We start from the raw sequence: 26052 nt of genomic DNA on the forward strand, positions 1-26052 counted from the left end.
TCTAATCTGAATTATAGGGAATATCAGGAAGCAACACATATTTGGTTAATCAATTTACAGATTTTCTATCATTATACAAGTAATAATACACATCTACAAATTTTAAGTTTAATAAATGGTGAGCTGTATACAAATTTAAGCATTAGATGAATTGGTTTATAACTTGGGAAAGAATCACAATTTCAATTCTAATTGCCTCTAAAGATCACTGTCAGCATGGATTTGAATTTTCTTATAAGCTGTGGTGTAGGTGTTAGACTTAAGGTTGATTAAACATTACCTAACATTTTACCTTGTTTTTAAACTAATCACTACTCTTTGCAAAATAGCGAAAGAATAAAGGGGTCTCTTGGTCTCCACCCCCCATCCCGGTGTGCTCTAATCAGGGTCTTAAATGCTTCTGCTCTTCTAGTGTTATGTAATGAAACAGGAACTCACTGATCTCACAAGTTTATGCCATTGCTGCACACTTTATTAGAAATTTTGTGGTAAATTCTATTCCACAAAGCCATGAAATTGCATAACCAGTTTCAACTGTGGCTTGATCTCAGAAGTGAATGTCAAGTCACAGTTGCTAAAACCAATGTTTTACCTTAAACAGCTCACCTTCCACCTTTGTCTTACTGCTCGGTAGTCTATATATGAGATGCTGTTGACTATCACCACACACAAGTTTGGTAAAGATTTATCATGGGGTACAAAACTCTGTGCCTTGGATTCTCTTGTATTCTATTTGCTTATTGCATTTATTCACCTGTTCCAGAAAATATTGAAGAACCTTGGAAAGTGAGATTCATGGATGCTCTCATAAAAATGACTTCACTTGTGGTAATATGTTTTTTACTGGTGATTTGGGATACCATGTCATAAGTATATTTGAAACTCCTTTTGTTTCTAAGTTTTTGAAAGCTATTTCAATGTTCTTTATGATATGTAAACCAGATAATCTTGAACTTTATTTAATCACTATCATGCTTAACTGATTTTCTACAGTTACATACAGTGGTTGCTTACACACTGAATGTTGTGATAATTCAACATCAGAATTAAAGAAGTATTATTGTCTGGAAGCAATGTTTGGGTATTGTTAGGAAGCTTGCATGTTTTTGATGCTTTTGACATTCTCTGTTAATCCATTTTTCACTCATATGCTCTCTGGAACCTCACATATTACCACTATCAAGTTTAAAATTTTGGTGAATTTTAATTGTTATTGTTCTAGTTATTTTCTCTCTTCTGTTCACAGAAACTTTGTATATTTTTTGTGTTACTGAGGCCTCCAGCAGATTTTACAGATGGGATATCAAAACAGACTACTGCAAACCCAGACATGAGAGTCAGTTATCTACCACAAACAGATGTGGTTAAAGAGATCTGAGAAAATAGAACAAATGTCACTATCACTTCTGTATATTATTAAAGCACATTTCATCTAATTGTAAATATACTAGTTGTATTAACTTACAATGACATCAGTATCATCATAGGGAAAACTGCTCACATATTTAATATCGACAAATATACTGCAATCAACATGTATTTGGTCTTTTTATAGTGTCTCATTTTTCCTAGATATTTTGTGCAGGAAATTTTCAAATTTCACATTTGCTTTGACTGATATATTCATTTCTTCTGTGTGTTTCTAATGCCTATGATTCTTTCTTCCATCTCTTGTATCCAGTTCTTCTATCATGTTTTCAGTTCTTGAGATTCTGCATTCCATCTCTTGTATTCTGTTGATGAAGCTTTGTTCTGTGGTTCCTGTTAGAATTTCTAAATTTTTCATTTCCAGATTTCCCTCAGTTTAGGTTTTCTTTATTGATTCTATTCCCACTTTTAGGTCTGGAACAGTGTTATTCATTTCCTTCCACTGTTTGTGTTTTCACAGATTTCTTTAAGGAATTTATTCATGTTCTCATTAAGGGCATCTATCATATTCATGGAGGCTGTTTTAAGGTATTTTTCAGATATGTCAGAATATTTAGGACCTGCTGTGGTAAGGTTGCAGGACTCTAATGGAGACATATTGTCCTGGATGTTATTGGTTATGTTTTTATGCTGGCATCTAGGTATCTGGGATTGGGAAAATAATAAATCTAGGTGCTTATATCTGGTCTTGTCTTTATCTGTGGGTGTTTTGTTTTTTGGTTTGTTATTTTTCTATTGTTCTTAGAAGCGTGTGGTAGCTGTGTGTTGCCTAGTAAGAAAATGTTGGGGTCCTGATAGGTTTGGACACTGGAAGTTCCAGGTGAAATGAGTTTTTGGGTATTGCATCCTCAGGCTGGACAATGGGAATGGGCTATGGGCAGTGGAGGAGCTTCATGAGAAGAAGGAAAGAAGGGTGTTCCACCACAATCTGCTTACTTAGCACATGGAAATAGGGACAGATAGTAAGGAGAGGGCACAGCAGAAATTCTGCTAAAGATCTGGATTGAGACTAGGGAATTGGACTACCATGAATGGAGGGAGGGGTGAATATTGGTAGGTGGTCTACTTGCTCCCCTCCTCAGGTTGTCCTGTGGTGTCCCAGGGAGTTCCTGCTGAAATGCTGAGGGCTGGAGCCAGGCAATGGGTTGCAGGAAGGAAATTTGGAGGGGAAGATCTGTGTGATCCACTGGAGAGAGGTGCAGTGGGGGAAGGGAGGTTGCAGCAGGTGTTTTGCTACAGAGCTAGGGATGAGACTGGGGGATTGGACAAGTGGAAGGAGAGGTGAAGCCTACAGTTAGTCTACCTGCTTCTCCAGCAATAGTGGCCAATGGGTTCCCATAGAGGGCTTGCTGAAGTTGGTGGCTGAGATGAAGTAATGAATGGGGGAAGTCAGGAAAGTAAGGTCAGTGGGATCCACCAGATATGAGGGAACCAGGGAAACGGAGGCTGCAGCAGGTGTTCTGTTGCCCAGCTAGGGAAATGACAGGGGATCTGATTTGAGGGTCAGAAAAAGAGTTGAAGGTCTGAAGTCAGCCTACCTGCTTCTCTGTCTCGAATGCCTGTGTCAAAAATTTTCTTTATATGTAAGAATTAAGCTAAAATTTATTGAGCTACTAATGTGCTTTAGTGTATCTTAAATTTTATAAAATATTTAGTGCCACTCTCTATGAGCCTGTGGGGGACATTTTCTTTCAAACCACTGCATTTGATACCCTGGTCTTCACAGGCTTGTAGCCATTTTTGGAATCCAGAACTGCATTAAGTCCAGTTTTAAAAGTCTGTAACAGTCTGAATCTTTTAAAAGTCCAAAGTCTCTTCTGAGACTCCTGGCTATCTCTTAACTATAATCCCCTATAAAATCAAAATTAAAAAAAACAGATCACATACTTCCAATATGTAATAGCACAGGATATACGTTGTCATTCCAAAAGTGAGGGAAGGGAGCAGAGTGAGGAAATACTGGAGCAAAGCAAACCCGACAACCAGCTTGTCAAATTCCAAATTCTGCATCTCCTTATCCAATGTCAAAATGCTCTTCAGATCCCAAACTCCTTTCAGCTCTGTTGAATGCAACTCACTTTTTCGCCTGGGCTGGTCCCACTCCCTATTAACAGCTTAACTTGGCAGGTATCCCTCAACTCTAGCATCTCCTATATACTGGGTTATCCAAGACTATACAGGCTTCACCTTCATAGCTTCACACAATGGCCTCTCTAGGCTTCCATTCAGGGACACCCTTGACACATGCCTGCTCTCAGTGGCTTTCCTTAATCTTGGAGGGAGGTTCCATGACCCCTTTCTTCCTCAACTCTAAAGTCAGAACCATGTGGCCAAAGTTGCCAAGTTGCTGGAGCTGGAACATACCCCACTTGTTCAAATACATTTTCACCAGATTTCTGTTTTCAGTGGTTTCCTTTGACGCCTATGCTGGGCTGTTCTGGAACTTGCTCTGTAGACCAGACGGGCCTTGAACTCAGAGCTCTGCTGCCTCTGCCTTCTGAGTGCGGGGATTAAAGCTGTGCAGCACAATGCCTATCTCTAACCTCTTCTCTCTTTCCTTTTCATAACTAGAAACTTAGTGGGGTGGGGTCTTGTTCTGGGGTCACCTCCCCCTTTATTGCACTAGTCATCAGGCTTCTCTTTAATCTGTCTACACTTCCTGGTGCCCCTTTTCTCCTCCAGCTGTACATTTTGTGTTTTCCTTGCTCACTTTGCTCCTTTTCATTATAGATCTGCATAAGCATGGCTGCTAAAACCCACATGACACAGTCCACACTAGGTTCTTTGGCAATGTCCTTTGCCAAAGTTGTTAACTCTTCTATTTAGCCTCAGACAGATTTTTTATACAAGGACAGAAAGCAGCCACATTCTTCACCAAGATATTTCAAGAACAGTCTCTAGACCACATACTACAATTCTTCTCTGAAACCTTTTGAACCAGGCCTCCATAGTTCAAATCACCCTCACAACTATTGTCTTCTATGCTCCTATTAGTACAGCCCAGCAAGCCTGGCTTAAATTGTTCCAGTTTAGGATCCCAAAGTGTTCCATATTCCTCCAAACAAAGACATGGTCTGTTTGATCACAGAAATACCCCAATCCCTGAAATGTAATCCTCTATGTGTTTTCCATCATTGGTGTCTCCTGCAGCAAAGCCAGGGGAACAAGCATATTTTTCAGCTGTGCAGTCACCAAAATCAACTGTAAGCAAGTAGTACGCCCATCCTGAATGTTCTGTTGTTTTGAAGTGTCCTAAGCCAAATAAATTAGTTCACTATCTTTAAATTCAACCTTATTGAAGTTCTCATAGCATGGACAAAATATGAACGCCTCTTATCCCAGTTCCTGATGCAGTCCTCATGCTTCTCAGAAACCTCATGAGCTGAATATCATTTCTCTCAGAGTTCTTGTCTGCCACATCTCACAAGAGTAGCCATTAAACTCTACTTGTAACATTATAAGTCTTTTCTAGCCCAAAGTAAAAGTTTTTTCCCCCCACATTCTAGCTACAAATTAGTTTCAAGAGTCTCGTGGACAGATTTGTACAGTGATAGCCCACTTCTATTACTTGTTTTTTGTTACTTTTCCTATTTCTATGATAAAATACCTTTTTAATTGTGCTTAGTTTTGTCTCACAGGTTGAGGATATCACCCATCACATCAGGTAGGGTACATCACACGGCAGGGGCTTCAAGAAGCAGGTCACATTGCGCTGTGTCTTCCGTTAGGAAGAAGAAGGCAACAAATGGGACTGTACAGTTCTTATTCTCTGTCCTATTTTCCTGACAGTTTAGGATCCAGCACATGTAATGTGCCCATCCACACTTAAGGTTCATCAAGAGAATCCCTAAGAAGCATGCCAATAGGATCATCTGATCTAGAAAATGCCCAGAGTCTCCTTTCTTAAGTGGCACTAAGTCCTGTCAAATGGACAGTATAAGAAATCACAAGTGATTACCCACATCTTCCCTCTATCACTGAATCTTTAAGATCTGGATTCTAGTTGAAGGAACGTACGTCATTGTGGGTACACTTTCTCACCATAGAGGTCATATTGGGATCTCTTCAATCTGTCCCTTTGCATTTGGCCATCATGTGGTAAACAACTTTTCTTATATATCATTGTAATAAACATCTCAGTATTAACTCCTGATAACTATGAACCTTTTATGCTTTTGTAGTTGACTCTCTCTACAACATCGTGTAATAGAATCATTGGAATCATGTTGCATGAAGACTTTCATTCAATTCGGCAACTTAGTCTTTTAATTAGCATAGACTGTAAGATGTTTCCTTATGGCATTTTCATGCATACTTTTTAAAATTCTTTTTCACTACTCTCCTTCCTGTTCCTTTTATCTGCATTCTTTCTCTTTCCCACCCAAACACTCACCATTAAACTTTCAGCTCACATACATTCAATTATGCTCTTTTCCTACTCCACTCCTTAAGTCTCCTTTCCCATTTTATAATCCTCTTGCTAGCATCATGAGTTATATCTGTACTTTCCACCTTTGCACATATAGAAGATTAAGAATTAGACTATGCAAGTAGAGCATGCTTGATGTATTAGATTTCCTCTTACCAAAATAAAGAAAACTAAGAGTAGAAAAAACGTATTCTAGAAGATTGGTGGATACAAATAAGTAATAAAATAAATTACTTCCTGATGTTCTTGGGGTGATAGTGTATCTCCAAATCTTATTATTTTTATCTTTCAGCTTAAGATACAATTTCCAAGAAGCTTAAAATAAAGATAACTTAGGGTTACCATGTCATATTATCTAGTAAGTGGCTATCACTTTGAAAAATCTCTCTTTTGAAACTTTAATGATGAGATGGTCACTTTCTGAAAAGACCTAAGACATTGTTACCAAAAACAATGAGATTTATATCTACTAAGCATAAAAATACAATAAGTATCTATAATATTTTTATTTCTAAGACACAAAGGCACAAATAGTTTGAGAACTAAAGAAGAATGGCTACTTTACAAACTCTTGTGTTTTTGCCACAGAGAAGTCTGTAATTCTTATATTATTTGAGTGTTAAAGTTGGTAACATGAGTTTCCCATATTTCTTGGTATTCTGTAGGACTCAGATGAAGCAATAATACATTGTAACATAGTTTAATCTTCTTTACTTTGGAATATTTACCTCATACTCACCTCACAACACCAAATTTTTTAAGTTTTATCCTGCCATATTTATGTTTCTAATCATAAATACATTCCACTAATAAACAATAAATATTAAGTCAAAGGCTGTGGAGCCCCCAGCTGGATCAGGCCCTCTGGATAAGTGAGACAGTTAAATAGCTTGAACTGTTTGGGAGACACCCAGGCAGTGGGACCCAGACCTGTCCTTAGTGCATGAGCTGGCTGTTTGGAACCTTGGGCTTATACAGGGACACTTTGCTCAGCCTGGAAGGAGGGGACTGGACCTGCCTGTACTGAATCCACCAGGTTTAAATGAATCCCCAGGGGAGTCTTGGCCCTGGAGGAGATGGGAATAGAGGGGAGGGCCTGGAGGGAAGGTAGGGGTGGGGGCGGGAGGGGGGAGGACAGGGGAAGCCATGGCTGATGTATAAAATTTAAAACACATAATAATAAAGAAAAAATATTAAAAAAACACAAAACTTTAGAATACAAAAAAATGTGCATATGACCACTCTCAAATTCTTAATAGATGTTTTTATACAAATGCATATGATTCTATCTATACATGTATGGTTTAGCTGAAACTTCTGAGTATTTTTTTTTTAAAAACCTCTTGACTATGATAAAACCACAGTTCTGATACCATCAACAACAGCTGTCACTTCTCAAACGTTATTCTTATACAACTGCTATGTTAATCATCTACTTGTTACATTTTTCTAGAACTTGGAATTTTAATTTTTATTCTGTTATTTAAATATATAATTTATCAGCTAATTATATAGAGAAGACTATATATACCACTGACATAGACAAGTGGTATTCTACATTGTTCTTGCAGTTTAAATCTGTGTAATATTGATCAGACAAAGGAGTTTCCAGAGTCAGTACACTCACCTTTAATGCAAATGGGTGTAATATCTTTATGGATTTATAACCATAGCATCATGAGATAGAGACGAGAGTATATGCTCTGAAGTATTTCAGTCACATAAAAATTATATTACCGCTTTTACTAAAATTAAATGGTTCAGTAATGTCTTAGATAACTTGTCAGAAATACTAAAGAGAGCCGGATTTCATTGGTATAAATAAAAAGTGGCTTCATTTTCCTTCAAGTCACCAAAAAAAAAAAAAAAAAAGAAAGAAAGAAAGAAAAGGTGCTGTTTTATAGCTGAAAAGGGGGAATGTGAACTATGATTTATATAATAATTGGATGACATTTTAAAATATTAAACTAAACCAGAGATGATGGAGACAGCATAGTGGCTAAAACACTTGCTGTGCAAGGGTTAGGATCTGCCCTCAGGTCTCCAGAACTCACAGTCTGCTGGATATGGTAACACGCATCTCCTACAGTGGGAGGGGAGGAGAGGACAGCAGAACCAAGGAAGCTGCTGGGTCAGAAAGACTGGCATATACAGCTGGAACAATTGAACCTGTTTTTAACAAGTTCAAAAGATGAGGAGCAACACCCAAGTTTATACCTGACTTTCACAAGCACACATGACCAACATGTTTATACACACACACACACACACACACACAAACACACACACACACACATACAATTTTATAACACTAAAATGAATGACCAATAAAATAAAATAAAATATTGGAACATACATAAAATACCACTTTTCAGATACTTTTGTTTTAGATAAAACTACAGTTAAGAGTAAATTACACCAATGCAAGTTATATTGCCAAAATTTATTGAAATAAATAAGATTACTATTATTTTCAAATACTGCATACTTAAGATTTTTAAACTCTTTAGTTATTTATATACAATAATTTCTGACCATATTTACCCCTCCTGCAATTCCTTCCAGATCCACTCACATTTCTTCACCTAAATTTGTGTCCTTCTTTATACCTGCTGCAATCTGTACTTCCCATATACCCATTATCATGTGACCATACAGTGGGTATACCAGGGGACACACCCTGACTCTTCCTCTCCCAGTGTCTATAAATTCCCAACAGATCCTGTTTATAGAGTCTTTCAATCTCCTCTCTTGCAATTATCTCTGAGCTTTGACAAGAGAGAAAGCAGATAACAGACCACGATAAATGAAGACCACATGAGAACAGGAAGAAGCAAAGTGCTAGAGAGGTCCCCAGAAATCCACAATGATACATCCACTGTAGACTACTGGTAATGGTCAAGAGAAAGCCTGATCTGACTTAGTCTGGTGATCAGATGGTCAAACACCCTAACAGTCGTGCCGGAACTCTCATCCAATAACTGATGGAAGTGGATGCAGAGATCCTCAGCCAGGCCCTAGGTGGAGCTCCAGGACTCCAATTGTCCAGAAAGAGGAGGGACTGTAATTGTGTGAATTGTTGAGACCAAGATTGGAAAAGCACAGGGACAAATAGCCAAACTAATTGAAACACATGAACTATGAACCAAAAGCTGTGGAGCCCCCAACTGGATCAGGCCCTCTGGATAAGTGAGACAATTGAATAGCCTGAACTGTTTGGAACGCACCCAGGCAGTGGGACCCAGACCTGTTCTTAGTGCATGAGCTGGCTGTTTGGAACCTTGGGCTTATGCAGGGACACTTTGCTCAGCCTGGAAGGAGGGCACTGGACCTGCCTGTACTCAATCTACCAGGTTGAGCTGAATCCCCAGGGGAGTCTTGGCCCTGGAGGAGATAGGAATGGAGGGGAGGGGCTGGGAGGAAGGTTGGGGTGGGGACGGGAGGGGGGAGGACAGGGGAACCCATGACTGATATGTAAAAGTAAAACACAAATATAATTAAAAAAAGAGAGAGAGAAAGCAGTATAGATGTCAGAGCTGAGTTTTTAGTAGCCCCTTATTTTATTCACTTTGGTCCTTTTGCTTCTGTGTTAATCATCATCGACTGCATATAGAACCTTCTCTGATGAAGACTGAGAGGTGTGATAATCCATGGGTGTAACAATAAGTCATTAGTAATTTGTTTAATAGTGTGTACATTTAATGGAGTGGCAGTAGTAGATTCTTCCCTATGGCCTATGACCTGCTATTCACAGATTAGTGACCCAACAGTAGTGTCAGGTATGAGTTTTATCTTGTATAATGGTACTTAAATCCAACAAGAACAGGTTGGCTATTCCCATAACGTTCAAAGTGCTATTGCAAGACTAAACAAGTCTTGTCAGTCCAGTGGCTAGTGTAGTTCTCAGGGTTCAGGAAGGGAAGGGATTTCATTGACCCATTCCTTATTTATGACAAATTTTTGATGGACTCAATTTTGTTCAGGTCTGATGCAGATAATCACACCGGGATTTTCATGCTACCAAAATAATGTTAGGATATAAAAATCACATTATCACATTGCTTAATTTTTATAATTTCATTTGTGTGCATTTATTGTTAGTAAAATAAAAAAGTATAATGTTTAAAATTTTCCTGTGTTTGCAGGCCACATTATTTGAACACATAGGTCTTATGAAATATGAAGAAGTATTTTCAACTGTAACAGCACTTCACCTTACAAAACCAGTTTCAGATGAAAACATTACAGTGATTGACACAAACTTTAGTGACGTTCCTGTTCGTCTGTATTTGCCAAAAAGGAAATCTGAAAGACGGAGACCAGCTGTAATTTTCATTCATGGTGGTGCCTTTGTCTTGGGAAGCTGCAGTAAGTGTGTTTCTGATGTGTGTGTTGTTCATATTTCATATTCAAATAAGTGCCGTGTATCATGTACTCATAAGTTGACAGAACATTTGCCAGTACTTTGATTTAGGTAATATATACAATTTAACGGAGATACGTTGAACTGTATGGGTCATGGGTCACAAATATTTCTACATTTACAATTTGACAAGTAAAACAATCAAGTAGAAATAAGATGGTTTGTTAGAAAAAAATATTTTAAAATAAACATATAGGCAGCCTAGACTTGAACGTGTAAATAATAAACTCTGGATTCAGACTAAAATAACCTGATCACAAAAATTATATAAAATACTAATGTGAACCAGGTGTTTTAATAGTTAGATCTGAAATACTATAATTACTGCCATACTGCAGTTAACATTTGCTCAAGTTGTAAATTGTGATACAACAATGATATAGACACTTAGAATTCAAAGCATAACTTTGTATTAAAGTGATAAAATGAAATAATGCTGAGTAATCAGTTCCTGTCTGGAGATGAGTGCAGTAGCTAAGACAGACAGACAGACACAGGCATGCACGCGCACACACACACACACACACACACACACACACACACACACTATTTTTGATGACTTATGGATTCACTGCACAGCAAAATGTTGGAGTATTGTACTGTGTATTGATGAAACAAGTGATAACACTCTTCCTCAAAGAACCTGTAGCTTAATTTTTACATCCAGTATTTTGTCCTCATGAACTAGAACATTTCAACATAAATAAAAATACTACTGTGTTCATCTGGGTAGCCAACAGAGTAAGCATTTTTTTAGATAGATATTATCATCATTGTTTTAGCAGTGAAGAAACAATTAGATTAAGGAATGTTTTCAAAGTCCCACAGTTAGAAAGGGAAGGAAGCAACCGTGTTACCAGTGGAAACCAGGGGATTAAGGCTCCTGCTCCTGGTGAGCCAGCCATCCATGCTCTCACTATTTCTGGAAAATACCACCCCTCAAAAGCAATTAGTCCCTCTGTTTTACTCCAGTGACATTTCTAAATTTCCATTCTGTTTCCAACCTTATCTCCTCCTTCCAAGACACAAGTCCATATGTTTGGCATCTCCAGGTCCACTTCTCTCCTTATCCTTCTCACACTTACTGGCATCTTACTGGCTTGTCCCTTCTTCACTGCTCTACTCCCATCCCGGGAAAAGATGTGTTTATCTTTTGGTCAGGATGAGTCTCTCTGCTTTCCTTGGGATAGTTCCTTCCAAATCATCGTCTGATTTGTATTTCTCCTAACAGCAATTATACCTCCTTTGTTGACTTGTAAATATGTACTGTGTCGTCTGCCTTGACCTCTGTTGACCCCGGCTGCACTTTCTAGTTATTATCCCATCTTGTTTTATTTTCTGAGACATGTTTCCATATACTGTAAGGTCTGTCTGTTTCTCTTCTGATTCTTTTTAAGCTGTGTAATCTGAATGTGACCACTGCCTTTTGCTACAGTAATATTTTATTTTTGCTATTACTTTGAAAAAAAAAGAACATTCTTTACCCTTCCTTATTCTCCTTAACCTTATCCCTTCATTTGCAATGATAACTTTAAAACAAAAGAAAAGATAAAGCCATGTGGAAACAAGTTATTGCTTAGACTTTACAAATATTAATAATCTCCAGATTTTACTATTTTTTCTTTAGTTGTTGAGTCTACATTTTCTTCTAATTTATTCTTTACTGCTTCCACACTAGCCACCATGTCCATCCTATAGATACTGGCTCTGTTTTCCATCTCTAACATGGTTGCTGAATTTAAGTTCAGTAAATTCATCTGTGGCTAGACAGTGGTGGCACACGCCTTTAATCCCAGCACTTGGGAGGCAGAGGCAGGTGATTTTGAGGCCAGCCTGCTCTACAAAATGAGTTCCAGGACAGCTAGGACTGTTACACAGAGAAACTCTGTCTCAAAAAAAAAAAAAAAAAAAAATTAAACTGTGGACTGGGTTGCACACTTGGTCATTAGTGTATCACATGAAATTTCTTAACAGATACCATCATATTCTTTTATCAAAGATGAAAAGGGGAAATAAATACGACTCCAAGAACACAAGAAATGAAGATATCTCCCAGTAGTGACCACCCTGCTCTACTTCAACTGTATCTTAGTTCCTACACTCTGTGTCATGTACTGGCCACAAAATTGTGAGCATCTTCTTGTTCCTGTCCACAGGCTGTAGATTATTGTTTAGATTGCTTCCTTTTCTTTTATTCCTGGTTGCTCACCACTGTTTCTTCATTTCTTTTTCCTTCTTCTCTGTCTTTCATAATGTGAAAGTATGACCACATGGATTCCTGATAATTCATAAATAGCATTCATTTGTTGATAAATTTTTTATCAAACATTGGCATGTAGGTACATATATTTTACTATTTTGTCCTGTTTCTGCCTCTGCTCTCTCTAACTTTATGTTTCTAAGATAATTAGCTGTTCATGTTTCCCCAAGCTCTGTGAATTCTCAGTAAACTTGTAATACATTTTCTAAAATAACATTTTATTTTCTCTTATTCATTTTCAATCAATGATTATGTTTTTATGTTTAACATGATGCATGGCAATTTATGCTTTGTAGGTCAATTAGTATATATTGCTCATTAAAATGAATCTTAACACTACATTTTATTAAAATTTTAGGAAAACATTTTCCCTTTCTACCTCTTTTAAGTTTTAAACTCAGTTTTATGTACTGTTAACTTTTTTATGGAATTACAAATGCAAAAATACACTCTTATTTGATTTTAATAAAAATTTTAATTGTCACTTCTATACAAAAAGGTAATCTAAAGTTTAATAAGATTATTTAATATGCATGACCTTCTGTAAATACGTAAGATTCTGACAAAAGAAAAGTTCAGTAGTTTTTATTGCACTAAATAGTACACCTTGCCTTAAGTAAATTAATGTCTCTTCATTGAAAAATTCCTAAAAAAAATAACAATGGTGAATCTCTGAATTTGTGAAAATTATAATACTGGCTACAATGTTACCTTCAACTTAATTTCAGATTTTCTAATCTACTAAGAGTCTTATGGAATGTGGTGATAATAAGTTGCAATCTTTATTTCTGCACCCAACAGAATGTTTATCTACATGATAATAAAAGTGGAGATTACTGAGTTTCCATTGAATCAGTGATAATTCACATTTCTATAACATTCATGAGCGTTGCTGGGTTTCTATTGTTTTCTATTTACAGGACACTATTTTATATTCATTTCTTTTGTTTCAGAGATGTCAGCTTATGACGACCTGAACAGATGGACAGCAAACAAGCTTGATGCTGTTGTTGTGGGAGTAGAGTAAGAGAACAATAATACTTCTTACCACACACCTTGCTTTCTCAACATAGGCTTTGCTTTTTCAGGGCTTGTCACCCAGCCATCAAATATTCATATTCTATGGATTTTTGCTTATATTAATTTTCTTATGATTTTAATGTCAATGTGTCCTCAAAGACATCAGTCTTTGCTTTAATTTCTGCTGTTGTAAATGCAAGTGTGAGGCCAGAGGAATAAGTATCTTTGTTTTTACGGCTATGACATCTCTGGGACCATAAACTCCAAGATTCTCAAGCACTTAAGTTTACCTGCAAGTAAAATCCCTTGAAAATTTAGTCATTATAAGCTTGAGACATTGGGTTTTATGAGGCCTGTTTATAAACATTGTGTGGGTTAGAGTTGTCATTGGTTCTAATTATATTATGTGAAGATGTTTGAATAATTTGAGCATTTCAAGATATTATCCGAGTGATCAGTCTTAATATTTCATGACATGACTTTTGCCAACATTTACAAAAACGTGAGTAAGTGTTTATTACTTTAGGACCTCATGGGTGTCCTCTGAATTATTGAGACTCTCAGCAGTAGGATGAAAAGATTGCTGCACATCTTGCCAGTTCCTTAATGAAGAACTAGACATACAAACTGTGGGCCTCAGACAAAGTCACTCTAAGGAATTTCATGGTGGAGAGTATATTTGGGGCCAGTAGGACATATTAAAGAGGTCAGTTCTGTCCTGCCTTAATCGTTTGAAAATGGAAACAGACAAATTACTTAAGTTTTGAGAAATGTCTGAATTGTGATAGTAAATGTGCAATGCCTTTACTGCTACAATTTTAACTAAGTTTAACACAACATAATTTTAGTTAAGCTTTTTAAATAGTAAAATTTGTTGTACATTGTTTAAGAGTTCTACTGGTTACTTTTTAAGGTGTTGGCTGTTCTTTACCTTGAGGAACACTAATGTTTTTGTACTGTGTGGCTCAGATTATACTAATTTCAAATATTTTAGGCACAGATCAAAATATAAACACAAGGACTATCTGATGAACATTGTTTAATATAATCATGTGAATAATTCACTAATTCTAATGGGTATGAAGGTGATTTGAGTTAAAAAGTGAGGTAGCTAAATTGAGGTGTACTCCTCTGATAGAACACAGAACACACACAGCAAAAAACAAACAAACAAATGCAATAGTACTTAGTCTTATTTCAGCCTTATGAACCAACTTAGAGGTTTTTGTAAGATCCAATGTTATACTTAAAATATTCATATTTCAAATTCTTCAAATATAGTCAGTCATATTTACTCTCATGTTTTATGCATTTAAAATGTCTGGGTAATCCTATCAGTGATTCTGAGTTGTTCGGGGTCACCAAGCACACTGAGGATCACTGAAGCATGTAGGCTTCACAGGATGAACACACCTGTTTAACTTGCTTCTCCTTAAAACCAACACCTGAAACCCCGAACCTGAATCTATGTCTCACTTTAAGACAAAATCTACCAATGAGCTTTGGGCTAATTGGTAAAATCTATGATTCAAAGTAGGGCCAAGATATCGGTGTATCTGTTGGTGAGATATATTTATTTGCATAATTTTAACAAGGGCTTTGTTGTGCTTTTACTTGATTTACCTATGAAGCTACAGGCTTGCTCCTCAGTATCAATTCCCAGCTGCCCTTGAAGATTGTGTTTTCGTGATCAAGTTCTTTCTCCAGGATAAAGTTCTTGTAGACTATGGAGTGGATCCCTCTCGCATCTGTGTTATGGGAGACAGTTCTGGGGGTACCTTGGTAGCAACAGTAACTCAACTGGTATGTTGTATGTGTTATATTTATTTTAATCCTAATGCAAAAACAAAAAACAAAAAAAACCTGTGTTTTAGGTGTGTTTACATTACTCTTATATTGCTATCTGTGAAATTTGAAATAAACAGGAAAGATTATTCATTTTGATGATTTAGATTAAATGTGTCTTTGTCTAATGCTAAAGAAGGGTTTTACAATCCTACTATTATAAGGAGTTGGGGTGGCGAGAGGTTCTGGGCATTGAACCCAGAACTGTGTGCTTGCCAGGCAGATTATCTACCAAAGGATTATGCAACCTTCTCTTTTTAAATTCCTATTTCAAAACAGGCTTTTGATAAGAGTCCCTGAACTGATCTGTAGTGTGTGCAGGCCTTGAACTTGTGAGCTTCCTGCCTCATCATCTCATGAACCTCTCTGTGCCTCTAGTCTCACTCCCTTGCATCTGGTGTGTTGCAAATACTGTTGACATTATTAGCACTAATTAAATAAATAGTCATGTGATAAAGAATGATACTAAGTCTATTTTAATAAGACTTTTTTTTGTTCACAACTTATTGAATTTACATAGAAAAACTACTTAGAAATTCTCAATATTTTTGTATCCTTAGAATTGAGGGGTGTATTACTTACTTTTTTTCCCTCTAAAACAAAACATCTTACAGGAAGCAATTAAAGGAAGAAAGGGTTATAGTGGATCCTGGTTTGAAACATTCAGTGAACCATGGCAGGGAAGAAGCCTGCTAGTGGCAGTATTTATGACTGTGGCAGTGGGAAGGCTGCTTGCCCTTATTCCCAGGTCCAGCATTCAGAAAGAGATGCTTGCTGGTACTCAGCCCTATTTCTGATTATTCCTCTTTTGTTCTCCTGAAGCTCAACCCATATGGAGGTACCTCCATGTTCAGGGTGAATCTTCACTCAGTCAAATCCCTCTGGAATATTCTCAGAAACACTTCCAGAGGTGTGTTTCAATCTCTTATATGATTCTAGATCCAGGCAAGTTGATACTGATTAGTAACCTGGCAATTTGGTAAACACATAGATTGTCAAAGATAACATAGGGCAACATATCACACTTGTACAGAAGAACTCCTACTGCAATAAATAAGACACCTCCTATTACAGTTCTTGCTGATTGTAGCTGAATTTCAGTCTAATACATGACTCATACTCGTCTCAAAGTTTGTATTTACAGAATTTTACTGAATACTTCCTGATGTTTTTTCACTTATTTAATCTAACCTTTCAACCAATAATATGCTTCCTTTTTCAAGACCAATTAATTTATTTTAAGAAAACTATCCTTTTAATTATTCAACCATTTAAAATTCCAATGAAATGCCGTCTCCTATAACTCTAAAAATTTTTTTCTTGAATAATTTTAATGTTCTGTTTGATGGCACAAAAAAGCCCTAAAGCAGGTCGTACATGGTTTTCTAATAGAGAAACAAAAGTTAGATGTACTAGAATGTAAAAGATATGTCTTTTGGGTTTAAAAGAGCATAACTTAGACAATTATTTCAATTATAAAGTGCCAAGAGTTACTTGGAAGCCCAATCTCTTTCATATTCAGTCTTAATACACAAATAAAGAATTTTTGTATAAGTAGAAAACTCAGTGAGGTTTAAAAATGGAGGGACATTGTTTAACCCTCTTCATAGACACTATGAATCTTAATATAGATATGGTTCATTTCATAATCGTATTGATGATACTATTTGAAACAGATAAAGAAGCATGTCTTTCACTAGTAATAAATTATAATGTTTTACTGCATAAGTAAAAAGTACATGTAATTTAGTTCTCTAGGGTGTCTGTCTGCTGTCTTGGTTAATTTATTTTACAGAATATTTTCCCTTCCCTTTCATAATTATTATTTGTTGACATGTGTACTGAGCTTTGTCTGTGCTGGGCCTTTAAGGCATTGTCTATATTCTCTGTGAATAATGTATTTCTAATTGTCAAGTTTTATTTCATTTTTCTCATTAAGAAAATGTATGACTCATGGAAGTTATTGTGAGTTTTACTTGCCAACATGAATGAAACATACATGCCAGGTCTTTTTCTCATCAGCATGATCCACTGTTCTGTTAGACTTCCATTGCACAGCCCCAGATAACAGAAATTACCAAAACTACAGCAGCTGAACTTATAACCAACCCTGAAGTCCCTGTGGAAGCAGAACTTGCAACAAGACTTTGGCTTCTCTTGCCTCCCACAGTATTCTGTAATGAACCAGCTGAAAAGAATGACACTATTCTAAACTATGGGGCTGAAAATTAATATGATATGGAGATTTAAAATGGGCCATTTCACTAGGGAGCAGCACTGTGATATGAACCCTGAAGTTCACAATGTTCCACCCAGTCATTTAGAAAGATAAAAGGATGAGGAATGGGTTAGTTAAATAAAGATAGAACAATAGGTAGTTATATGTTGTGATCGCACAGAAAGTGTCAGGAGTTAAAAATTTAAAAAAACCAAACAAACAAACTTGAGTGATGAATAAAGAGAGACCTTGTAGTTAACAGAATAAGCTTTTAGGTGTGTATATATATATATCTCCAGGTGGTAGTGGTGCATGCCTTCAATTCTAGCACTCAAGAGGCAGAGACAGGCAAATTTTGGAGTTCCAGGTCAGCCTTATCTACAGAGTGAGTTACAGGACAGCCAAGGCTACACACACACAAAAACAAAACAAAACAAAACAAAAACAAAAACAAAACAAACCCTGTCTCAAAAATCTTGTGTGTATATGAATATATGTATATATATATGTGAAGTGTTTAACATACAATGAGGAGTGAATATTGGCTCATTGGGATTGAGTAAAGCTGATCTTTTAGTTTAGGAAGTGATTCTCTAGATTAAATATTAAAATTTATAAGTACAAGTGTGTATGATTATGGTGAAAAATAAATGCATACTAAAATACATGGAAAAGTTGTTTCCAGAATACTAATCCTGTGGTTGTGACTAGTAAAAATTTACTAACGTTAGATATTTTAATCCTTCAGCTGATTGAAAAAAAGTAAATTTCGCCTATGACTTGAACTATGATAGAAAAGAAGGCTGTGGAATATTCCTTTGCACTGTGTGAATACGTTTAGCTATGATTGGTTTAATAAACCAGATGACTGACCAGTAGCTGAACAGAATAAAGTTAGGTGGAAATGTCAAACTCAGAATGATGAGAGGAAGAAGGGCGGAGTCAGAGGAGTCACCAGGCAGTCAGCAAATAAGTGGGGCACACAAAATGAAATAGCGGTAAAAGCCACAAGCCCTAGTACAACACATAGATTAATAGAAATGGGTTAAGTTGGAAGAATTAGTTAATAACAAGCCTGAGCTATTGACTGAACATTTGTAATCAATATAAACCTCAGTGTGTTTATTTTAATATCAGCTTCTGCATGTTTATTTGAGAGCAGCTGCAGCACAGGGAAAGGGAATCTCTATCTACATAAGAGCACTACATGCTTGATTAGCAGAAAGCATGATGGAAGGCTTAGGGATATTAGATTAAAAATATTTGTAACCAAATGACATTATTAAAGACTAGAAAGCTGGCTCAGCACACAACAAATGAATAATAAATAAATGTAATCAAGCTTTGGAAAAAAATAAGAATATAAAATTGACACATCAGCAAAGATGATTAGGGGATTAGGAGCATACGCTGGAAACCTGAAAAAAGAAAACACTACATAGAGTTAGCTCCATGTTTATTTTCTGTTGTGCTAGGATGATAGGGCCCACACTGCTCCTACAGCCCTCATACCCTCCTGCTGCACCCTGTGTCCCATGGTTCACCAGCCACAGTGGGAGCCAAACATAATCTTCGCTTTACTGCTGCCCATACTGCCTTTGCATTTTATTGGCATGGCTACTGAAATTCTGCTAGAATGTATGCAAGAAAAGTATAGAACTAAGTCAAGCAGTTTAAGACACCATATTTATTCATATTTATTACAGCCCTCTTTACAAGATCATATTTTTTCTTTATTTGAAGAGAAATGAGTTAGCCTTACAGCTGTACTGTTTTCCTTCCAAGGTTCAAGTAATTGGACAGAAGGTCTCAATGTTTGTACAGGGTATTAGGCCATCTTTTGATTCTGTTGTAAGAGTGACACTCTTCACACAACATCCAGGTGTGGTGTCACAAAGGGCTGTCAGATGTGGAAAGATTCTGTAAAGCAGAGATGTGGCTACCAATCCTTTCTGTTCTCTGGTGTTCAGAAGCTTTGAGACAGGTTAGACCCTGTGATCCACCTGATTTGCCAAGGTCAAGAATTCCATTGCTTTTCCTAGGGTCTTCAGTGTCCTAGGTAAATTTAGACCCTGCCAGTTCTTCTGTAATTGTCCTCTTCAGTGAAAAGGCACCTTAAATGGGTCACCAGTGTCTCTCTAAGGGATTTGGCATAGTATATTCTGAAAGTGCTTTAGTGCACCGAGATAAACTATTTTGGAGTTTAGAATAAAAATATAGGTATTAATGGGTACTTGTGATGTTTTTTATTTGAAAAGCACTTTTTTATAATAAAGTTTAAAAATGATTACTTACTTAGACAAATATTGCCACCATGAAGTTTTTCTAGCTTTATTACAGTGCTATTAGGATTCAGTCACTCAGGAAAGCACAGGAGTGGCAAAACCCAGACTTTCCCCTTCGTGTTTCTTCCCTTTATGGCAGTGTGTAATTTCATTTATTCCAGCTTCTTTTGATTCAAAGATTATGGAGTTTTCAACTACTGCCGGAACTATTGTTCTGTCTTCTATCCTTTAAATATCACAATTTCCATATAATGTCTCTGTGTCAGGGTGCATGTGTTTATGTGAGTATACATGTGCATGTGTGTGTGCGTGTGCGTGTGTGTGTGTGTGTGTGCACAATCATGTACATGTTCTTGAGTGTAATCATGAATGTAGAAGTCAGAGGTTGACATTGTGTGTCTATGTTTTTCTTTACCTTATTTTTGAAACGAGGTCTCTCATAGAGCCTAGAGAACACTTACTCAGCCAGATTAGCTGTCCAGTTAATTTCAAGGGTCCTCTTGTATCATCCTTACCCATACAGTACTGGGTAACAAGCTTTGGCTGCTATGCCCAGCTTTCTTGATACTGACAATCTGTACTCAAATACTTCTGACTGAGCCATCTCCTCAGCCTCAGACCTTACCAATTTCTCATTTTCTTCTGTATTTACATATATTATTAAAAGGTTAAACTTTAGTTTAACCTTGCTGTTCCTCCGGTACAAGAATTTGTTCTAACTCACTTGGGAGCAGCAATTCTGCTACATATGGAGTTATCACATGACTCTGCCTCAGTTTTGACACTATGCTTACAACTGACTTTTCCACTAATCTTCTAAGAGGCTGTCTTTTATTCAGAAAAATCCCATTCTGGAGTCATTGTGAAGAATAAGGACCTTGGAAAGACTCTCTTGGGGGAATTTTTTTATTTCTTCATTTCTTCCTGAACTTGTAGAACCCCCTTTCTATTGTACTGCAGTTTGAAATTGGTAAGATGGTTAAACCATGATGAGCTAATGATATTTTAAGGAGTTCTTTCCTTTTGTGTAAGTCTTTTGCTTTTATGGGGGCATAGTCTTGAGAACACTCTGCATACCTTGGAATTTCCCAAAGAATGGCAGTAGATAGTCACGGATGCACAACTGCTGGAGAGGCTGGCACTGGTTAAGTTCTCATGCTCACAGTGAAGGCTAGCCTCACTGCTGTGGAGTGCACAAAAAGAAAAGAATGTAGCTGCAGACTCAGTACTCCTCTTATTTCTGATAAGAAATAGGCTACACATGCAATATTCCACATCCTTCTCTGCTCTCCTGGTCTTCATAAATTATTCTCTGTATTGTCTATCACTTCTAACACACCACACTGCTTAGATAAATATTAAGTGTTTTCTTTAGCATGCCATGGTTACATTTGACTTTATATGTGAGTTTTGGAAGTTGTATTTCATTATATTTGTAGATTTTGCTCATTATATTACTTAGGTCAAAAATTTCTTTTAGAGAAATTAGACTTGGTAATAAATGCTTATTATTAGAACACTTGGGAAACTGAGACAGAGGGATAGTATGTTCCAGAATAACTTGACATGCACAACATGACTTTATTATAAACAACAAAATATAAATTTCTAAAACAAACATAAATGTACAAATATCCAACATCATGCACATAGTTATCCTGTCATCATCATTAGGATGTGGCTGATTATCTCCCTCTTCTGTTTTCAAATGTGAATAAATGTGTGAGCTGCAGAGTGTACATTGTTTCTGCACAGATGACACTAGAATGACACTCTCTCATGTCTTGCAACAATGTGTAAATATTGCAAGAAAGATGGCTAGATAGTGTTCCAGAATAATACAATTATTTATCTCAGGCTATTAAAGTGAAATTGTAAATCCATTTGTCTGAAAGCTATTGATTCATTAATATTCATTATATTTCTAGCTACAGAATGATCCAGAATTCAAAGATAGAATTAAAGCACAAGCCTTGATATACCCTGGCCTGCAATCACTTGATACTTTTCTGCCATCACATCGAGAATATGAACATGGTCCAATTCTGTCCAGAGAGATGACAATTAAGTTGGCAAGGCTCTATGTGTCTGAAGACAAAGCTCTGTTTCAGGCCATACTGAGAAATGAACACATGCCTGAAGGATCAAGACACCTGTTCAAGTTTGTTAACTGGAGTGACTTACTTCCTGAGAAGTATAAAAAGAACCATGTTTACACTGAGCCTGTTCTTGGAAAACTGAATGATTCCTACCCAGCACTTATGGATAGTAGAGCATCACCTTTGCTAGTCAATGACTCCCAGTTACAGAGTTTGCCATTAACTTACATCCTCACATGTGAACATGATCTCATTAGAGATGATAGTCTCATTTACATTACACGACTTAGAAATGTTGGGGTTCGAGTTACTCATGACCACATAGAAGAAGGAATCCATGGAGCCCTATCATTTACCAGAGCTCCAGTGTTTTTACATCTAGGCTTAAGAATAAGAGATAAGTATATTAGTTGGTTAGAGGAAACTCTATGAGTCAATGGTACATATAGCTAGGTAGTCAGTCAGTAAGGTACCCTGAAAGTTATGTTTTGAACTATTGTATGATGAATGAGAACAAAATGATCTGTTTTTTTGACAAAGCCACATTTCAATTTGAATGAAGATTATTGTGTATGTTTGAGAAAATTTCTTCATCTTCTGTATCTTAAAATATTGCTAAAATGAGGATACTCAATTATTTATTCCCATTAGTTATCATTTTTTGTGAAAAATGTACTCTTGAGTATTCAAAAGTAGAACATGGAAAAACTGAGTGTAGTTAAATCTAAAAATGTTTGAGATTCAAGGCCTTAATAAATCAAATTCAGAATATATTGTATGAAAAAATAATTTTGAACAAAATAGGCATGGAATCATGAGCACTAGATGGGTTGGAACACTACTCTCTAGCACTCCAGAGGCAGAGAGGTTGGTAGACCTCTGTGAGTTCAAGAAAAGGCTGGTCTATTTAGACAAATCTAGGCTAACCATTGCTATACAGCAGTGGTTCTCAACCTGTGGGTCAGGACCCCTGTGGGGTTTGAATGACCCTTTCACAGGAGTCACCTAAAACTATTGGAAAACATGTATTTATATTATGACTTGTAACAGTAAAATTACAGTTATGAAGTAGCAACAAAAATGATTTTATGGTCAAGGGTCACCATAACATGAGAAACTATATTAAAGGGTCAGAACATTAGGAAGCATTAGGAAGAATGAGAACCTGCTGTATAGTGACACACCGTCTCCCCCCCCAAAAAAAAATGAACAAAAAGGCATAGTAAAGAAAAGAAACCATGAATGAGGATAAAGTATGATAAAATACAATTGTAGTTACATGAATGGACTGAGCATTATACTGTACTTCTGCTATGGTTTTTCCAGTCATGTGCTGCCCATACATAATTTTGGTCTGTTCTAGGTAAATTAACTCAGTTGTTCCTTTCAGTCACTCCCCAAGAGGATGATATACAGCTTTTTAGAACACATTGTGTATTGGAGGAAAAGGTTAATATCTGGTCTGTAAATTATTCCTAAAGCTTAAATATTTACTTAAAATTTTGTAAGCTCAAACTTGAAAGTACCTACATGGATTGCATTCATTGATAGACATTGCCTCTTGATGCATAACAGTACACAGCCAACTGTAGAGTGTGGGTAGACTTATTTATAGTATTCTTTTGCATTCCACTAGTGAATCATTGTGTGCATAGAGGCTGCATATCCAAAGAGGTATCTGAGTTGGTGATCTCCAGACCTGTTTGCTTACCTATGATGATGGGACCCATACTTCTGTCAGCAGAAATCAATTCATGAATGTCTGCATTTCTGATGGGAAGTGTTGAAATTAATGTTTAATTTTCTAAAGTCCTGGTGGTTCTGCTGCTTGTGTATGGTTGTTTGACCTGTTTGTTCTTTTTCTTAATGCTCAATAAACTCTGTGAAATGGAAGTTTAACTTATGGATTTAGTTGGTAATCTGACGACCTCCAAACACATTTTCATTAGTGCTTTTCTTCAGCTTATTGTTCATCTCAGTTATGATCTGCTTACTTATCTCTCAGACTTCATCAGATGAGCCTCTTTCCTGACATTCAGACACTAAGCTCTTGCAGGAACACTAGGAAAGGATGACTAAAAGGTGTCTTTGCTGTTGTTTGTGAAGCTACAACATCTTAAGTAACATCACTCTGCTTGTTTCATTTGTAAAAGAGAGGGAATATTGGTCATCTGATCTCAAACCAGACTTGATGAAGATCGCTTGTCTTCTTTAACTATTAATTACAAATTGAGGGAGGGTTAGAAGGTCAGGCAGGCATGGAAAGTAAAAGTGGGTTCCCTCAGGTCATAGATTCTTGTTCCAGAAGTTACTGGAGGAAGATAGTTGGAGACTGGCCAGAAGTGGGTATCTAAACATAACCAACAGAAGAAAGGTGAGGACCCATCGGTCCCACAAAGCATCCAACCCAGAGCCTGATTAGCAGACTTGCAGCTTAGAATCCCTTCCATCCCAAAGGGAGCTGTTTGCAATATACCTATTACTTTTCTTTCTATGGGTTGGCATTATGTCATTCTTGGAGGTTAAACTCTTTGTTCTTTACATGGAATGTGTCCAACCATTCCCTAACCAACCACCTGCAGCCTTGTTATAATACTTGGAATTTCAGTGAGAATTTAAGGAGATTTCTATTCTGGGTTGGTATACCTAACTGAAAATTACAGAGAAGGAATCAGAAGTGGCTATAATAGTCTGGTACTACCCTGGCTCCTTCTGAATGAGGGGACTCCTTCCCCAAGCCATTAGTACCATGGTCAAATTCTCTATCCATACCAGACATAATGAAAGTAGAATGGGGCTGAAGGAATCGTGGTCTTTGATCTCATTAAGGGACAGAAAGATCTCTCATGAGCAACAAGGATTGTGTTTATAAAATCACTTCTAAGCCAATTGACACTGCCAACTAGACCCCAAGGAAGTATCACCTTCCCAGGAAGGAAGGATGGGAGAGTGCACATTCCTTACTCAGTATGCCTTGGAAAGGCCCATTGAGAGTCTGTGTTTGATCCCTAACCTCATGCTGAAGTTAGGGATTCATCCTAAAGTCTCCTGATGTAGAGAAATAAAAGTCATACCAAACTTGCTTTGAGTTTGAGTTGGGAAGTACCTGAAATTCAAAGGGATGTGGCTATGAGTGATTCAGGAGGGAGAGCTCGGTGTATGGGAAAGTTTCGTTGGGTTCTGGCCCCACTCTGAGGGGCTTTAGCTATTTATTTGGAACCTACATGGCTACTGTGAGCTTGTCCTTAAGAAGAGAATAATGAATGATCTTCCTTAAAACTTTCTCAACAAAATGCACACTCATACAAGGGATCCCTGCATCTTCACTTACCTGTGAACTGCTTAAAGGATGTGATATCTGAGCTGGGAGGGAAGGCTTTTGGGTGGCAGAAGCAGCATCTCCCTTGGCGACCTATCTGCCAGACACTAAGTCTGACCTTAAAAATGCCCTTTCATCCACACATACAATTCTTTAACCCAGGCTTCCCCCATTCCCCTGTTATGTGTGCAATGCTCTATGCCAGCCTTATGGAAGATGCTGAGATATGTGAGTGGGGGTCCCCAAGCTGTTGGGAGAGTATAGAGTAAAGCAGCATAAACACTTACTGTAGGGTAGAGGTAGAGTTCAGAGGAACAGGGTTTGCCTAAAGATGCGGGGTTCCATCCACAGCTCTGAAAAATAAAATCAGAGCTAAGCATTCCATAGTTAAGCTGTGAGAAGATCCTGACTTGGGTTGTAAAGAAATTAGACTTTTTTTTTTCTCTGCAAAGTTTAGGAGCCTGTTGCAGGCCTCTCTGTTTCCCAAGAACTTAGCAATTTCTGCCAAGCATTGCCAGTGGAGAAAGCAGTTTCAGTGAAGCCCCTGGATGCACAGAGGGACATACTAGGTGTGGTAGAAACCACCCACTCCTGCACAGTTAGGAGGATAAAAGGGGGAGAAGTGCTGTGGCTCTGAAGTTGGGCTACTATGTTCTGAAAATCAAGAGTTGTTTTGTTGTCCCTTCTCCCTGGTTCATGCTTCCCATGGCTAGGAGATGGGTGTAA

The 26052-nt window shown here is 37.2% G+C and overlaps 1 protein-coding gene across 1 annotated transcript; it reads left to right on the top strand.

The window, feature by feature from the left end:
* Nucleotides 1–690: 690 nt before the first annotated feature.
* On the top strand, nucleotides 691–22439 carry LOC118585147 (arylacetamide deacetylase-like 2). Its single transcript, XM_036189308.1, has 5 exons — nucleotides 691–828; nucleotides 10003–10225; nucleotides 13494–13563; nucleotides 15192–15363; nucleotides 21837–22439. The coding sequence occupies exons 1-5, from the start codon at nucleotides 691–693 to the stop codon at nucleotides 22437–22439; spliced, it is 1206 nt and encodes a 401-aa protein (XP_036045201.1).
* Nucleotides 22440–26052: the final 3613 nt, after the last annotated feature.

This window comes from Onychomys torridus, chromosome 6, assembly GCF_903995425.1.
Source record: "Onychomys torridus chromosome 6, mOncTor1.1, whole genome shotgun sequence".
Classification (NCBI taxonomy): Eukaryota; Metazoa; Chordata; class Mammalia; order Rodentia; family Cricetidae; genus Onychomys; species Onychomys torridus.

What these genes read in the sequence shown, in the direction of transcription:
- LOC118585147 (XM_036189308.1), top strand. Translation starts at nt 691, where the DNA reads ATGGGGTACAAAACTCTGTGCCTTGGATTCTCTTGTATTCTATTTGCT. An exon ending in TAAAAATGACTTCACTTGTG is followed by an intron (nt 829 to 10,002) that starts GTAATATGTTTT and finishes CTGTGTTTGCAG; the next exon opens with GCCACATTATTTGAACACAT. An exon ending in CTTTGTCTTGGGAAGCTGCA is followed by an intron (nt 10,226 to 13,493) that starts GTAAGTGTGTTT and finishes CTTTTGTTTCAG; the next exon opens with AGATGTCAGCTTATGACGAC.